Source organism: Bombina bombina, chromosome 6, assembly GCF_027579735.1.
Source record: "Bombina bombina isolate aBomBom1 chromosome 6, aBomBom1.pri, whole genome shotgun sequence".
Lineage (NCBI taxonomy): Eukaryota > Metazoa > Chordata > Amphibia > Anura > Bombinatoridae > Bombina > Bombina bombina.
In genome coordinates this window covers 503,430,227-503,448,093 of record NC_069504.1, presented here as the reverse complement: position 1 = coordinate 503,448,093, position 17,867 = coordinate 503,430,227, and the positions used below count along the sequence as shown (strand labels likewise).

Below are 17,867 nucleotides of genomic sequence, written 5' to 3'. Positions count from 1 at the left end.
CAGGCGACCCCTAGTACTTCTAGCGCACCAATGCTTGTTACTATGCAGCAATTGACAGCAGTAATGGATAACTCCATAGCTAATATTTTATCCAATATGCCAGCATTTCAGAGAAAGCGCGATTGCTCTGTTTTAAACACTGTAGAGCAGGAGGGCGCTGATGATAATTTTTCTGTCATACCCTCACACCCATCTGAAGTGGCAGTGAGGGAGGGTTTGTCAGATGGGGAAATTTCTGATACAGGAAGAATTTCTCAGCAGGCAGAACCTGATGTTGTGACATTTAAATCAAAATTAGAGCATCTCCGCGCATTACTTAAGGAGGTGCTATCTACTCTGGATGATTGTGACAATCTGGTCAACCCAGAAAAATTGCGCAAGATGGACAAGTTCCTTGAGGTCCCGGTGCACCCTGATGCTTTTCCGATACCTAAACGGGTGGCGGACATAGTGATTAAGGAGTGGGAGAAGCCAGGCATACCTTTTGTCCCTCCTCCTATATTTAAGAAATTGTTCCCTATGGTCGACCCCAGGAAGGACACATGGCAAACAGTCCCTAAGGTCGAGGGGGCGGTTTCTACTCTAGCCAAGCGCACGACCATTCCTATTGAGGACAATTGTGCTTTCAAAGATCCTATGGATAAAAAATTGGAGGGTTTGCTTAAAAAGATTTTTGTACAGCAAGGTTACCTCCTTTAACCTATTTCGTGCATTATTCCTGTCACTACAGCGGCGTGGTTCTGGTTCGAGGAACTGGAAAAGTCGCTCAGTAGGGAGACTCCGTATGAGGAAGTCATGGACAGAATTCACGCACTTAAGTTAGCTAATTCCTTTATTTTAGACACCGCTTTGCAGTTAGCGAGGTTAGCGGCGAAAAATTCAGGGTTTACAATTGGGGCGCGTAGAGCGCTCTGGCTAAAGTCTTGGTCGGCGGATGTATCTTCCAAGACAAAATTGCTTAATACCCCTTTCAAAGGTAAGACCCTTTTTGGGCCAGAATTGAAAGAGATTATTTCAGACATCACTGAGGGAAAGGGCCATGCCCTCCCACAAGATAAACCTTTCAAGGCTAAGAATAAGTCCAATTTTCGTTCCATTCGCAATTTCAGGAACGGACCGGCTTCCAACTCGGCAGCCTCTAGACAAGAGGGTAACGCTTCCCAGACTAAACCAGCTTGGAAATCAATGCAAGGCTGGAACAAGGGTAAACAGGCCAAGAAGCCTGCTGCTGCTACCAAAACAGCATGAAGGGGTAGCCCCCGATCCGGGACCGGATCTAGTAGGGGGCAGACTCTCTCTCTTTGCTCAGGCTTAGGCAAGAGATGTTCAGGATCCCTGGACACTAGAAATAGTCTCTCAGGGTTTTCTTCTGGAGTTCAAGGAACTACCCTCAAGGGGAAGGTTCCACATGTCTAACTTATCTTCAAACCAAATAAAGAGACAGGCATTCTTACATTGTGTAGAAGACCTGTTAAAGATGGGAGTGATACACCCAGTTCCAACTGTGGAACAAGGTCGGGGGTTTTACTCAAATCTGTTTGTAGTTCCCAAAAAAGAGGGAATTTTCAGACCAATTCTGGATTTAAAAATTCTAAACAAATTTCTCAGAGTTCCATTGTTCAAATGGAAACCATTCGAACAATTTTATCTACAATCCAGGAGGGTCAATTTATGACTACCGTGGATTTAAAGGATGCGTATCTACATATTCCTATCCACAAAGATCATCCAAGGATTTTCACAAAGGTGCTAGGGTCCCTTCTAGAGGTTCTAAGACCAAGGGGTATTGCAGTGGCACCTTATCTGGACGACATTCTAATCCAAACGTTGTCTCTTTCCAAAGCAAAGGCTCATACAGACATTGTTCTAGCCTTTCTCATATCTCACGGGTGGAAGGTGAACGTAGAAAAGAGTTCCCTGTCTCCGTCGACAAGAGTTCCCTTCTTGGGAACGATAATAGATTCTTTAAAAATGAAGATCTTCCTGACAAAAGTCAGAAAGTCAAAGCTTCTAAAGCTTGTCAAGTTCTTCACTCTATTCTGCAGGCCTTCCATAGCTCAGTGCATGGTAGTAGTAGGGTTGATGGTTGCAGCAATGGACATAGTTCCTTTTGCTCAAATTCATCTAAGACCATTACAACTGTGCATGCTCAAGCAGTGGAATGGGGACTATACAGACTTGTCTCCAAAGATTCAAGTAGACCAGATGACCAGAGACTCACTCCGTTGGTGGTTGTCACAGGATCACCTGTCTCAGGGAATGAGTTTCCGCAGACCAGAGTGGGTCATTGTCACGACCAACGCCAGTCTATTAGGCTGGGGCGCGGTCTGGGATTCCCTGAAAGCTCAGGGTCTATGGTCTCGGGAAGAGTCTCTTCTCCCGATAAACATCCTGGAACTGAGAGCGATATTCAATGCTCTCCGGGCTTGGCCTCAACTAGCGAAGGCCGGATTCATAAGATTCCAGTCAGACAACATGACGACTGTAGCTTACATCAACCATCAGGGAGGAACAAAGAGTTCCTTGGCGATGAAAGAGGTATCCAAGATCATCAAATGGGCGGAGGATCACTCCTGCCATCTATCTGCAATTCACATCCCAGGAGTAGACAACTGGGAGGCGGATTATCTGAGTCGTCAGACTTTTTCATCCGGGGGAGTGGGAACTCCACCCGGAGGTTTTTGCCCAGTTGACTCAATTATGGGACATTCCAGACATGGATCTGATGGCGTCTCGTCAGAACTTCAAGGTTCCTTGCTACGGTTCCAGATCCAGGGATCCCAAGGCGACTCTAGTGGATGCATTAGTGACGCCTTGGTCGTTCAACCTAGCTTATGCATTTCCACCGTTCCCTCTCCTTCCCAGGCTTGTAGCCAGGATCAAACAGGAGAAGGCCTCAGTGATTCTGATAGCTCCTGCGTGGCCACGCAGGACTTGGTATGCAGACCTGGTGAATATGTCATCGGCTCCACCATGGAAGCTACCTTTGAGACAGGATCTTCTAGTGTAAGGTCCATTCGAACATCCAAATCTAGTTTCTCTCCAGCTGACTGCTTGGAAATTGAACGCTTGATTTTATCCAAGCGCGGGTTTTCAGATTCAGTGATAGATACTCTGGTCCAAGCCAGAAAACCTGTGACTAGAAGGATTTACCATAAAATATGGAAAGGATATATCTGTTGGTGTGAATCCAAGGGATTCTCATGGATTAATATTCCCAGGATCCTCTCCTTTCTAACAAGAAGGTTTGGATAAGGGATTGTCAGCGAGTTCTCTAAAAGGACAGAGATCTGCTTTATCTGTCTTGTTACACAGACGACTGGCAGCTGTGCCAGATGTACAAGCTTTTGTACAGGCTTTGGTCAGAATCAAACCTGTTTACAGACCTTTGACTCCTCCCTGGAGTCTAAATTTAGTTTTTTCAGTTCTTCAAGGGGTTCCATTTGAACCCTTACATTCCATAGATATCAAGTTACTATCTTGGAAAGTTCTGTTTTTGGTTGCTATTTCTTCTGCTAGAAGAGTTTCTGAACTATCTGCTTTGCAGTGTGATCCACCCTATCTGGTGTTCCATTCAAATAAGGTTGTTTTGCGTACCAAGCCTGGTTTTCTTCCAAAAGTTGTTTCCAACAAGAATATTAACCAGGAAATAGTTGTCCCTTCTTTGTGTCCGAATCCAGTTTCAAAGAAGGAACATTTGTTACACCATTTAGATGTAGTCCGTGGTTTAAAGTTCTATTTAGAAGCAACAAAGGATTTCAGACAAAACTTCTTTTTTGTTTGTCGTTTATTCTGGTAAAAGGAGAGGACAAAAAGCTACTGCTACCTCTCTTTCTTTCTGGCTGAAAAGCATTATCCGATTGGCTTATGAGACTGCCGGACGGCAGCCTCCTGAACGAATCACAGCTCACTCTACTAGGGCTGTGGCTTCCACATGGGCCTTCAAGAACGAGGCTTCTGTTGATCAGATATGTGAGGCAGCAACTTGGTCTTCTCTGCACACTTTTGCCAAATTCTACAAATTTGATACTTTTTGCTTCTTCGGAGGCTATTTTTGGGAGAAAGGTTTTGCAAGCCGTGGTGCCTTCTGTTTAGGTAACCTGATTTGCTCCCTCCCTTCATCCGTGTCCTAAAGCTTTGGTATTGGTTCCCACAAGTAATGGATGACGCCGTGGACCGGACACACCAATGTTGGAGAAAACAGAATTTATGCTTACCTGATAAATTACTTTCTCCAACGGTGTGTCCGGTCCACGGCCCGCCCTGGTTTTTTAATCAGGTTTGAAAAATTTCTCTCTCTATACACTACAGTCACCACGGCACCCTATAGTTTCTCCTTTTTTTCTCCTAACCGTCGGTCGAATGACTGGGGGGGGCGGAGCCTGGGAGGGACTATATGGACAGCTCTTGCTGTGTGCTCTCCTTGCCTTTCCCTGTGGGGGAGGAGAATATCCCACAAGTAATGGATGACGCTGTGGACCGGACACACCGTTGGAGAAAGTAATTTATCAGGTAAGCATAAATTCTGTTTTTTCCTGAGTAGCGTAGACTCTTTGGTCACATATTTTTGGCTAAGCCACTATGTACAAAGTGGTAGCCAAATTTGCCCCCAGATAGGTTCTTGGTTCGTTTGCTCCCGGTGGCGTAATGGTTGTTATATTATCTCCATTATCCTAGTAAGTTAAGCATCTTAGGATAATGGCGACGGGTGCTTGATATTGTATCGCCCACGATGGGCGGAGATTCGGGTGGCGCCATTTTTGGGCTGCGCACCTAGTAAGTTAAGGCTGTATAATATCGAGAAGAGAGCCTGATATTGCGACGCCCATGATGGGCGGACCTACGGGTGGCGCCAATTTGGGCTGTGCACTCTAATCTCTAACTCCGTTGTCGGAAACGGAAGGACTCTTTACACTGTAAATAGTGGTCAAAGAGTTTGCAGCTATGTTCCAGATCATAATGCACTCAGTTATTAGAGCATATGATAGGGTCCCTGCTGATTGCAATCCGTTATGAAACTAGTTGCAATTACCTTTAATCAGTCTCCCCTTTGCAGCAACTGGAATAAAAGAACAATAATTCTAAGACATTCTTCAGTTCCGTTGTTTTTTTTTATGTTATATTATGTTTCTAGCACAAAAACATGTTTGAAGGGCAGATGGACACCTCAGCAAGGTTTGGCTGAGGTGTGGTTAACTTCTGCATTATTTGTTTACTATTTTAGTTTGTTCGGCACACTAAAAGTAAAAAGTTTTTTATCTTTTAATTTTTATTAAAATAATTTCAGCTGTTTATTGTTTTTCATCCTTTGTGACTTACGATGGAACAAGAGCACACAAAAAATGAGTTAATTTTTAAAAATTAAAGAGACAGTAACGTTTTTTATGTGTCAATTGTTATTAAAAAATTTCACTCTTTTCTGAACCTACTCCTTCTAAGGCGATTGCTGTTTAGGAGTCTGTTGACAAAGGTCAATCTATGCCACAAATTTCTCCTATAGTGTCCCACTAAACTTTATGGACCACATGTAGTGCCCTGCGCTTCCTTTCACACTCCACCCGGAGTTACTCTGAATTTCATGCATTATATGTTTTTCCTACGAGGTAGAACACATTACTAGAGGAATTGTTTTCAATCATTTAGAATAGAAAATTGATTGATTCAGTAGTTACTATTCCGAATGGTTCTTCCCTGTTACCTGAAAGAGGAAGATACTTTTGGATTATCTGAGAGAGAATTATCAGACTCAGATGGAATAATATCTTTTATTTGATCCTGAGGTTGTTTTTCTTTCAGTTTTTTTTAGCTTGAACACCTCCATTTGTTACTTTAGGAGGTTTTAGCTACCCTGGGCGACTCCGAAATTACCGGTGTAATCTATCCTAGTGCGCCCAGTAAGTACATTACAGGTGTATTCTATCCTAGTGTGTCCAGTAAGTTATAAGAAATGGAAAAGACCGCATTCCCTATATTTAAAAAGGTGTTTCCCATAGCCGACTCAGCTAAGGAGGCTGTGCAAACATTCTCTAGGGTGGAAGGAATATTTCCAGCTTAGCTAAGAGAACTACTATACCCTTAGAGGATAGTTTGATTTTTCAAAGGTTCTATGGACGAAAATTAGAAAAGGGATGTACACCAGGGCTTACAATGGCAACCAGCTGTGTACTAGTGCGACGGCATATTAGTTTGATGCGTTGTCTGATGCTATTAAGTCAGAAATTTCCCTGGATAAAATCCAGGATAGGATAAAAGCTTTCAAATTGGCTAATTCCTTTATTTCAAATTCTCCCCTTCAAGTTATCAAACTGGGAACATAGTTTCAGGTTTCTCTGTTCTAGCTCACAGAGCCTTATGGTTAGAGCCTTGTTCTTCGGATGTATGCTCTAAGTCTAAGCTTTTAGTGATCCCTTACAAGGAAAAGACCTTGTTGGGACCTGACTTGACGGAAATAATCTCTTTTGAAATTTTAAAGAATTTCAGCCAAAAAAAAAAAAAATTCCAAATAGCCTGCTGTTGAATCAAAGACAGCATGAAGGACATGCCCCCGATCCGGGATTGGATCTCGTAGGGGGCAGACTTTCAGTCTTTGCTCCGGCTTGGGTCCGAGATGTTCAGAATCCCTGGGCAATAGAAAATAGTGTCCCAGGGATTCAAATTAGAGTTCAAATGTTTTTGTCCAAGAGGCAGGTTTCTGCTTTCAAGATTATCTGCAGATCAGACATAAGGAGAGGCGTTCTTAAACTGTGTAGGAGACTTCTCAGACCTGGGAATGATTGTTCCAGTTCCAATACAGGTACTGGGTCTGGGTTTTTTATACCAATCGGTTTGTGGTTCCCAAAAAAGATGGAACCTTCAGACCACTTTTTAGATCTCAAGAGTCTAAACAAATTTTCTTAGTGTACCGACCTTCAAGATGGAAACTATTCATTCCATTCTTCCCTTGATCCAAGAGGGTCAATTTATGACAACAGTGGATATAAAGGACGCGTACCTTCATGTGCCATTCACAAGTTCTAAGGTTTGCCTTTCTGGACAAACGCTTCCAGTTTGTGGCTCTTCCTTTTGGTCTTGCCATAGCTCTCAGAGTTTTCACAAAGGCTCTGGGAGCGCTGTTGGTGGTGCTTCGGTTATGGGGCATTGCAGTGGCGTCCTATCTGGACGACATTCTAGTCCAGGCACTATCCTTACAGCTAGCAAGATTTCACACAGACATGGTGTTATCCTTCCCGTGATCTCACGGGTGGAAGGTAAATTTGGAAAAGAGTTCCTTAGTCCCAAGCACAAGGGTAACTTTCTTGGGAACCATAATACATTCCATATCAATGAAGAATTTTCTGACAGAATGTCAGGAAATCAGAGATTATCGATACTTGTCTAGTCATTCAGTCCCCTCCTCGGCCTTCAGTGGCTCAGTGCATGGAGGTAATCGGACTGATGGTGGCGGCAATGGACACCATCCTGTTTGCTCGGTTCCATCTCAGACCTCTGAAGTTAAGCATGCTCAGGCAATGGATCGGAGATTATACAGATATGTCTCCTCGAATACTACTGGAGTAGGAGACAAGGGATTCTCTTCAATGGGGTTGTCTCTGGATCATCTCTCCCAGGGAACCTGCTTTTCGCAGACCATCTTGAGTGATTGTGACGCCAGCCTTCTAGGGTGGGCAGCAGTTTGGGGCTCCCTAAGGGCTCAAGGGGTTTGGACTCAGCTAGAGTCTGTTTTTCCTATAAACATTCTGGAGCTGAGAGCGATCTACAATGTTCTTCTGGCCTCAGCCTCGGTCCAGTTTATCAGGTTCCAGTCGAACAAGATAACGTCAGTGGCCTACATCAATCATCAGGGAGGAACAAGGTGTTCCTTAGCGATGACAGAGGTATCCAATATAATTCAGTGGGCGGAGGACCATTCTTGCTGCCTGTCAGCAATCCATATCCCAGGGGTGGACATCTGGGAGGCGGATTTCTTGAGCAGACAGACCTTTCATTCGGGGGAGTGGGAACTCCATCCGGAAGTGTTCTCCAGCTTTTTCCTCCGTTTGTTTTTCTTCCTCAGGTCATTGCTCAAATCAAGCAGGAGAGGGCATTGGTGATCTTCATAGCACCGGCTTAGCCTCGCAGGATTTGGTATGCAGATCTGGTGGACATGTCATCTCTGCCACTTTGAAGACTTCCGTTGAGGAAGACCTTCTAATTCAAGGGCCCCTCCTTCACCCAAATCTGGTTTCTCTGAAACTGACTGCTTGGAGATTGAACACTTAATATTATCCAAGCGGGGTTTTTTCTGAGTCGGTCATTGAGACCATGATTCAGGCTCGTAAGCCTGTCACTAGAAAAATTTATCATAAGATATGGCGTAAATATATCTATTGGTGTGAATCCAAGGGCTACTCATGGAGTAGAGCTAGGATTCCCAGGATTTTGTCTTTTCTCCAAGAAGGATTGGAGAAGGGGTTATCAGCAAGTTCCCTAAAGGGTCAGATCTCTGCCTTATCTATTTTGTTGCACAAACCTCTGGCAGATGTCCCAGATGTACAATCATTTTGTCAGGCCTTGGTCAGGATCAGTCCTGTGTTCAAACCAGTTACTCCTCCATGGAGTCTGAATTTAGTTCTCAGAGTTCTTCAAGGGGCTCTGTTTGAGCCTATGCATTCCTTAGATATTAAGTTGTTATCTTGGGAAGTTTTATTTCTTGTTGATATTTCTTCTGTTCGGAGAGTGTCAGAGCTCTCGGCATTACAGTATGAGTCTCCTTATCTTATTTTCCATTCAGATAAGGTAGTTTTACGTACTAAATTAGGATTTCTTCCTAAAATTGTTTCTGATCAGAACATTTAATCTGGAGATTGTTGTTCCTTCCTTGTGTCCTAATCCTCCTCCTCAGAAGGAAAGACTTATGCACAATTTGGACGTGGTCCGTGCGTTAAAGTTTTACCTGCAAGCCACCTAAGGACTTTCGTCAGTCTTCTTCCTTGTTTGTGGTTTTCTCAGGAAAACGTAAGGGACAGAAAGCTACGAATACTTCTCTTTCTCTTTGGCTGAAGAGTATCATACGTTTTGCATATGAGACTGCTGTACAGCAGCTTCCAGAGAGGGTTGCGGCTCATTCTACGAGGGTTGTTGCTCCTCATGGGCGTTCAAAAATGAAGCTTCTGTGGAACAAATTTGCAAGACTGCAACTTGGTCCTCTCTTCACACTTTTTTTAAAGTTCTTCAAATTTGACTCTGCTGTGGCCGCATTTGGGAGAAAGGTTCTTCAACCAGGGGTGCCTTCCGTTTAAGTTCACTGTCTTGTCCCTCCCGTATCATCTGTGTACTCTAGCTTGGGTATTGAATCCCATTAGTAATTAAGATGATCCGTGGACTCATCGTGTCTTAAAAAAGAAAAGAAAATGTATGCTTACCTGATAAATTTATTTCTTTTTTGACACGATGAGTCCAAGGCCCGCCCTGTTCTTTTAGACAGGTTGTGGGTTATTGTAAACTTCAGACACCTCTGCACCTTGGCTTTTCCTTTCTCTTCCTAACTTTGGTCGAATGACTGGAGTGGGAGGGAGGGGAGGAGCTATTTAACAGCTCTGCTGTGGTGCTCTTTGCTGCCTCCTGCTGACCAGGAGGTGAATATCCCATTAGTAATTAAGATGATCCGTGGACTTTTTCTGTTTTTTTTCTTATTCACTATGCTTTTTTTTATACAATATAACCTTACCCAGTGGGTGGGTGGTATGAGAGTAGGGTGATTAGATGTGATATGACCTTCTGTCAATGATTTTAATTTATTTATAAAGGCTATGTTTTATCAGTAGGGAATAGTCCTGTAAGCCCCCATACTTTCTCATGTTTGTGTAATTTAATAATTTTTGAGGATTAGCACCTTATCTCATAGAAATATTTTTATTTGATAAGTTTTTCCCACTCTTTTGGATTGTAGTGCCAGTTAGCTCTTATCTGTTAATGAAAAGTAAATGAGAGCAGAATATGACAGAACAGAGGATAAATGGGATGCATCATTCTTGTAGTGGATAAAATGACAATCTGTTTACATTTGGAGCCCTTCCAGTGTTTTGGGAATTATGCAGTAGCACCAGATCTTAAAAGTTTTCCTTTCTTAGGTACCTCCAGCGAATCGTCAGCCACCCATCGCTGCTACAAGACCCAGATGTCCGGGAGTTTTTAGAGAAAGAAGAGGTAAATTCATATCAGGTTACCACCTTATCCCATTTTGTCTTTTTATCTGTCAGTTTACCTTATCAAGTATTGTAAATGCATAATTTTGTATATGATAAAATTATATTTCCTTAATTGTTCTGGTAATGATATTTAGATTCCTCCCCTTCCTAATTTTTTTGTCCTTCAGGCAGGATGGACATTTCTTGTTAGCCTTAAGGCTCTTTCCTGGTACAGGTTTTAAGTGATTGCTTGCTTCTGCGCGGTTAGGAGACTGGGCTGTTGGGGTTTGTCAGACTGTGTGCTCCTATGTCTAGTTGCATTTGTTCTGAGACGTAAGCATCTTAAAGGCACGTGTCCATATGGGTCACCATTTAGTCTTTTTGCTATGCATGTCATTTTAGGCACAGCTCTGTATATGAGCATGCATCATTGATGATGTGAGGTTGGATACATTGTGTTTGTGGGATGCAGTTTTAATGCACCCCTTGGAGATTATTGTATCTAATTCACAAGCTTGTCATTTTATGTTGGTGTTTTTTTTTGCCCTTTAATGTGGCAGAAGTACTGGGTTATTTTCCTTAAGGTACCTTTTAGATTTGCAAATTTGGTGTTACTGCCCTTCAATTCACTTTAGTAGACCATGGGTAAAAGATTAATTTAAATAGATGGTTTTACAAAACTTTTTTTATTATCTTTGCTCGCCCTAGCTATTACTCACCAATAAGATACCCCCTCCTTATGGGATAATAGACAGAACTGAGTAATTCCTCCTAACATCTTAAGAAGTAGCACTCCTTGCTGACCTCTTCCTTTCTTGGTTCTGTCCATCACATACTAAACATTACTAAGGTCGTCCTCCTCTACAATGTTTTATTGGTATAGAGTTGGTCCTGATGGATGAGCCTAATAGCTTCTGAATCTTGGTCCTACCGCCAGAGGATTTTCCGGACAGTCTTTGCTCAGTCCACAGAATATTTAAGTAGCTGCTTCCTGGGGCTCTCTCTTGGCTCTGTCATTAAATTTTATTAATGGGTGACTACAGGCATGCTGACATAAAGAAGCAGAAGCCAATCTGATACTATAATATGTATTCATAAAATAGTGATGTGTGATTATGGACCTAATTATCAAAAACTCACTGGCATAGAGAAAATGCTCACAAAACCATTATTTATTGTGTGCATTAAATTGTACTGTAGGTGTTTCCCCCTCACATCCAGAACCCTGCATAGCTAGATAAACATCTCTCAAGCTAAAGTTAGTTGGGTTTTTTTTTACATTTTGTTGAGGGACCTTGCAGGACTGACATGCAGTACTTGCAGTATTTCTTAGATAATTTGCCAGCCAGAGCAGAGAACTTTAAGAATTAGGCCCTACCACTTCATTTTATTATAATAATTCTAAAAAGTTAATAAGTTATCCAGAAGAATTGATAGTTAAAACACTTAAAAAAAAATGTTTAATGATTCAGATAGAGCACGCAATTTTAAACAACTTTACAATTTACTTCTGTTGCTTTGTTTATTAGTATCCTTTGTTAAAATACTTATCTAAGTAGACTCAGGAGCAGCAATGTACTACTGGGGGCTAGCTTCTGATTAGTGGCTTCACTTATATGGTTCTTGCCATAGGCTCGCCAGATGTGTTCATCTAGCTCCCAGTAGTTCATTTATGCGCCATCCACAAAGGATACCAAGATAATGAATGAAATTTGAAAATAGAAGTAATTTGGAAAGGTGTTTAAATTGTTATGCTCTAAGGGGAAGTGGAGCCGACAAATGAATGGAGCAGACGTGTCCCAGTGGAGCTCGGGTCTAAAGTTATTTATTTATGGGTGTCACGAGGGAGGATACGTACCCGGTGTCTCTACAGGAATCTGCTTGCATGACATACTCATTACTAAACTGCCGGTGTCTAACCTCCACAGGCCATTATATTGTGCTAGTACCGGCACACTGGTTTATAGAGGCCTCCTAATCTCGGATTTCTGAGTAGGACCACTTGACACCCACCTCTAAAACACTGAAGGGAAAGATGTGGACTGTGAACTGAAGCTCACCAGAGAGGTATATGTGATAGAGAGAAACCTCTACATACCAGATACAGCGGATAGGCATTGCACAGCAGTGCTCTGGAGTTGGAGAACAGTGGAGGTCGTTCTGTGGCGAGTTGGTGAGTAGCTTACTGAATTTGTTTCTCATTGTGGCAGGCCTAGATCTAACCAACTGGACTGAACTGTACAGATCTTACAGTGAGGGCATTTGAGGAACTACCATATATTTGTCACTAATTTTCTGATCTGGCTGTTCCACACTTATCCTGCTCACTGGGATTCCTCAAACCTTCTGACCCACTATCCTAACCTTTTTGCAGCCTTAAGAGGATAAGCATCTAAGGTGTAGCTGATTTTTACTAAGAGCCTAATTCTCATGATAGCCTACTACTATAAGGGCCTTGTTGCCTAATTCGACCAGGGCTAAATGGGGATTGCTCATTTTATTCGAGAAGGGATTAAGCTTGCAGTACTTCTAGATCTACAGGTTGTTCCTGGACCCCTGCCCATTTTACTTGCCCTATATGGGTATAAGCCTCTCTACACTGCCCTTCTGTCATCCCTTGTTGGGTACATCCCTCTCCAGTATAAGAGGTTTGTAACCCCCTGTTCAAACCACTAGTTCTGCCAATGCTGCTGCAGGAGAATTGTTGCCATTTGTTATTGTCAATGTCATTCTGATGAGTGTGCTCTGTCTCAGTTTTCATTGACTTTTTCTTGAGAACACTACAAATTGATATGATGCCACTGAATTAAAAAAAAAAAGTTCACTCTGCTTCGAACAACAAAAATTCTTTACCTGACGTCTTAAACCTAAACAGGTCCTGGATACCTGTCCTTGAGAAATAGATGTGACTCAATCAAAGGTGGCTCATACCACTTTGCCTAGAGCACAATATCAAACAACTTCTGCAATGGAGGATTCTACTGCATCTGAGATTGTGGATACCTTAACTTAAATATTAAATTCCCTTCAAGATTCACTTACTAAAGCTAATAAAGGTTTAGTGGCAGAACTGTTAAAAGACATTGCAGCTATTAGTGAAAAAACAGAGGCATTAGCGGAAACCGGGAGACCTGGCAGTGGAACAGGCTAACCTGAACCACTCCCAAAATTTAGTTGACCTTATCGATCCAATGCAGCTGAAAATTGAAGACCTTTACGGGAGCCCAGAGGACATTCCCAATGCGGACCTTGAAAAGTTTTTGATTGAGTATTGCAGATGTGTACATCTGTGTATCTGCTACCGTTTCTCTAATAGACATAGTTTATTGAATACCCAGAGGACGTAATGTATCTACAGATAAGCCACGAGATGTCATTGCAAGGTTCGACTATTTTACATACAAGGAGCAAATCCTCAGAGCTGCTTTCTCCAATCCTACTCTCCCAGATCGTTTCTAATGGATCGTTTTCCCTGATCTCTCACAGTACACTTTACAGAAAAGAGGGACATTTTATGATGTTACCAGGGCAGTCAGGCAGCAGGGTATCCGATATATAGATGGTGATATCCTACAAAGTTGCTCATACATAGACATGGGTCTCTCTTTGTCGCTGACACACCTACTAATGGAATGTAACTGTTGAGAATGGCCTGTGGGTGAAGTTAGTTCATCTGAGGAGAGTAGGGAGCCTAAGAGTGAACTCCAAACTTCAGCAAAAAAGTGGAAGACACTCTTCTACTAAGAGACATCTTTCTGGGATACCCACTCCCCTTAAAGACTCTGGGTGATGTTTAGGTAACTTGACAGGTACTACCTGCATTAATTCTGCTCATTTAATGTCAGTGCCCATTTATTATGCTTTCTATTGCTGTTTATTTAGTTACCTCGAGACATTTTGCTTTGCAAGTATTTTGATTAATTCTGTTTATATTGTTTGCTTCCAATCCAGTTCAGCTAGTTTGGAGAGATATATAACTATATGTAATGTTGTATGGAAATAATTGCCAATTTTATGTTTTCTAAATGCCTTATTTAGGCAGAGAATTTGACCAGAGGAGCTGCCTGCCAAGGGAGGTTGGTTGTTTGGGGTGAGGAGCTTGATGGCTTGTCTTCTCCCCTATAGGAAGGAAAGAGGCAGACTCCCCACTTTTTTTCTCTTCCGTGCTTGGCGTGCAGCCCCCTCGGTTCAACTGTCCTAGTACAATATGATATAACATTATATATGCTACATTGATTCTCTATAGGGATCCATTTTCAACTAGCTTTCACAGTGTCATTTTGACATTTCTTAATATATGCGGAGTGTCCTAAAGTTATGTTTGATATTCCTGGCTGATAGGCTAGGCTCTGATACACTTGTTTCATTAGAACTTTTTTTTCTTATTTATATTGTTTATCTGTATATCCCCCCAGATAGTTTACTTTGTAAACATTGAAATATATATATATATATATATATATATATATTCTATCCTACCTTTTTGTGGTAGGTTTAACTGTGATCTTCAGTTTTTGTAATTTCTTTTATGTTCCCTTTGTCCTATTTTAAAGCAGCATATATAACGTTTTATACAACTGAAACTGTCAGGTATATTGGCATGTGACCTGTTATTACTTCAAACTGATTTCTGTCTGTTTATATTGCTGTTTTCTTTGGAAGTGTAAGAGAGGTTGCATAATTACCTTAGCTCTTAGATATTCTTATCTCTACTTCCCCCTAACCCGCCCCCCCACTTTTTTTTTTCAACTTACAACATGTATCGGAGAATTTGAACTCAAAGGGTCAGTCAACTCAAAAAAATTGTATTGATTACCTTGTATCTAAGCCTCTTTTGACAGCCCCTGATCACATGGCTTTTTATTTATTATCTATTGACTTGCAGTTAGTACTGTGTTGTGCGGAACCCACGGGCATGAGCACAATGTGTTTTATATGGCTCACTAGAACTAGCAGTCTCATGTTGTTTAAAGCTAATAAAAAAGTATGTGATAAGAGGCTGTCTATAGTGGCTTAGAAACAGGCAGAAATTTAGAGGTTTTAAGGTTATAAAGTATATTAATATAACAATGTTGGTTGTGCAAAGCTGGGAAATGGGTAGTAAAGGCGTTATCTAACTTTTTAAACAATAACAATTTTGGGTTTCATTTCCCTTTAAGGACTATATTATGCTATTAATGCCAACCTCCTGTGGTGTCAGAAGGACATTATAGCTTAAAGGGACACTCAAATCAAATTACATTTTCATGATTCAGATACAGCATGTAATTTTAAACAACTTTCCAATTTACTTCCATTAAAAAAATGTGCACAGTATTTTATATTTACACTTTTTGAGTCACCAGCTCCTACTGAGCATGTGCAAGAATTCACAGAATATACGTATATGTATTTGTGATTGGCTGATTGCTATCACATGGTACAGGGGGAGTGAAAATATACGTAACTGAAATTTGTTACAAAAAAACCTACTACTCATTTGAAATTCAGAGTAAATGCTATTGTATTGTCTTGTTATTTTGCATTTGTTGATTATGCAAATCTACTGTGTTTACTGGTCCTTTAATTCTCATGTCATTTATGGAGAAAACATCTGTGTTGTTATGATGCTGTTTGCCGGAGAGATCACAGTTCTTCTTTCTTTTTTTTTACTCCTTTGAAATCGTATAAAGTACGAATTGTCCTGTCTTGTGATTTTATCTTGTTCTTTAATAATAATAATTAAAAAAAAATAAAAAAATAATAATTGTATACTGTATCTGAATCAAGAAAGAACTATTTTGACAGCCATTTCAACAAAAAATAAGTAAAGTATTAAACTGTTTTAACTATCATTAAAGAAAAAAAAAAGAGTTTTATGTCTAACTTTAATTTGCACTATTTGTTCTTCAAATCCTATTATCCTATTATTATTAGAAAACTAATACTATTGTTACGGCTGTTGGAATTGTTTTTATTTTACTTTACTTAGAGAAATCTAGTAGCAGAGTTTAAATTTAAGCAACTTTCTAATTTAATCCTATTATCAAATTTTCTTCGTTCTCGTTCTATCTTTATTTAAAAAGCAGGAATGTAAAGCTTAGGAGCCTGCCCATTTTTTGTTTAGAACCTGGGGGTTTGCTTGCTAATTGGTGGATACATGTAGCCACCAATAAGCAAGCACTTTCTCCAACATAGGTGTGTCCGGTCCACGGCGTCATCCTTACTTGTGGGATATTCTCTTCCCCAACAGGAAATGGCAAAGAGCCCAGCAAAGCTGGTCACATGATCCCTCCTAGGCTCCGCCTACCCCAGTCATTCTCTTTGCCGTTGTACAGGCAACATCTCCACGGAGATGGCTTAGAGTTTTTTAGTGTTTAACTGTAGTTTTTATTATTCAATCAAGAGTTTGTTATTTTAAAATAGTGCTGGTATGTACTATTTACTCTGAAACAGAAAAGAGATGAAGATTTCTGTTTGTAAGAGGAAAATGATTTTAGCAACCGTTACTAAAATCCATGGCTGTTCCACACAGGACTGTTGAGAGGAATTAACTTCAGTTGGGGGAACAGTGAGCAGTCTTTTGCTGCTTGAGGTATGACACATTCTAACAAGACGATGTAATGCTGGAAGCTGTCATTTTCCCTATGGGATCCGGTAAGCCATTTTTATTCAGATAGTAAATAAGGGCTTCACAAGGGCTTATTAAGACTGTAGACATTTTCTGGGCTAAATCGATTCATATATTACACATATTTAGCCTTGAGGAATCATTTAATCTGGGTATTTTGGTAAAATAATATCGGCAGGCACTGTTTTAGACACCTTATTCTTTAGGGGCTTTCCCTAATCATAGGCAGAGCCTCATTTTCGCGCCGGTATTGCGCACTTGTTTTTGAGAGGCATGACATGCAGTCGCATGTGTGAGGAGCTCTAATACATAGAAAAGACTTTCTGAAGGCGTCATTTGGTATCGTATTCCCCTTTGGGCTTGGTTGGGTCTCAGCAAAGCAGATACCAGGGACTGTAAAGGGGTTAAAGTTAAAAACGGCTCCGGTTCCGTTATTTTAAGGGTTAAAGCTTCCAAATTTGGTGTGCAATACTTTTAAGGCTTTAAGACACTGTGGTGAAATTTTGGTGAATTTTGAACAATTCCTTCATACTTTTTCGCAATTGCAGTAATAAAGTGTGTTCAGTTTAAAATTTAAAGTGACAGTAACGGTTTTATTTTAAAACGTTTTTTGTACTTTGTTATCAAGTTTATGCCTGTTTAACATGTCTGAACTACCAGATAGACTGTGTTCTGAATGTGGGGAAGCCAGGGTTCCTTCTCATTTATATAAATGTGATTTATGTGACACTGAAAATGATGCCCAAGATGATTCCTCAAGTGAGGGGAGTAAGCATGGTACTGCATCATTCCCTCCTTCGTCTACACGAGTCTTGCCCACTCAGGAGGCCCCTAGTACATCTAGCGCGCCAATACTCCTTACTATGCAACAATTAACGGCTGTAATGGATAATTCTATCAAAAACATTTTAGCCAAAATGCCCACTTATCAGCGTAAGCGCGACTGCTCTGTTTTAGATACTGAAGAGCATGAGGACGCTGATGATAATGGTTCTGAAATGCCCCTACACCAGTCTGAGGGGGCCAGGGAGGTTTTGTCTGAGGGAGAAATTTCGGATTCAGGGAAAATTTCTCAACAAGCTGAACCCGAT

The 17,867-nt window shown here is 41.1% G+C and overlaps 1 protein-coding gene across 1 annotated transcript in view; it reads left to right on the top strand.

Moving 5' to 3' along the window:
• SNX1 (sorting nexin 1) overlaps window positions 1–17,867 on the top strand; it is a 240,470-nt gene that overhangs the window by 83,335 nt on the left and 139,268 nt on the right. The window contains exon 8 of the mRNA XM_053717383.1: window positions 10,110–10,185. Coding sequence (XP_053573358.1) covers window positions 10,110–10,185 — 76 coding nt within the window. The remainder of the gene's footprint in view (window positions 1–10,109; window positions 10,186–17,867) is intronic.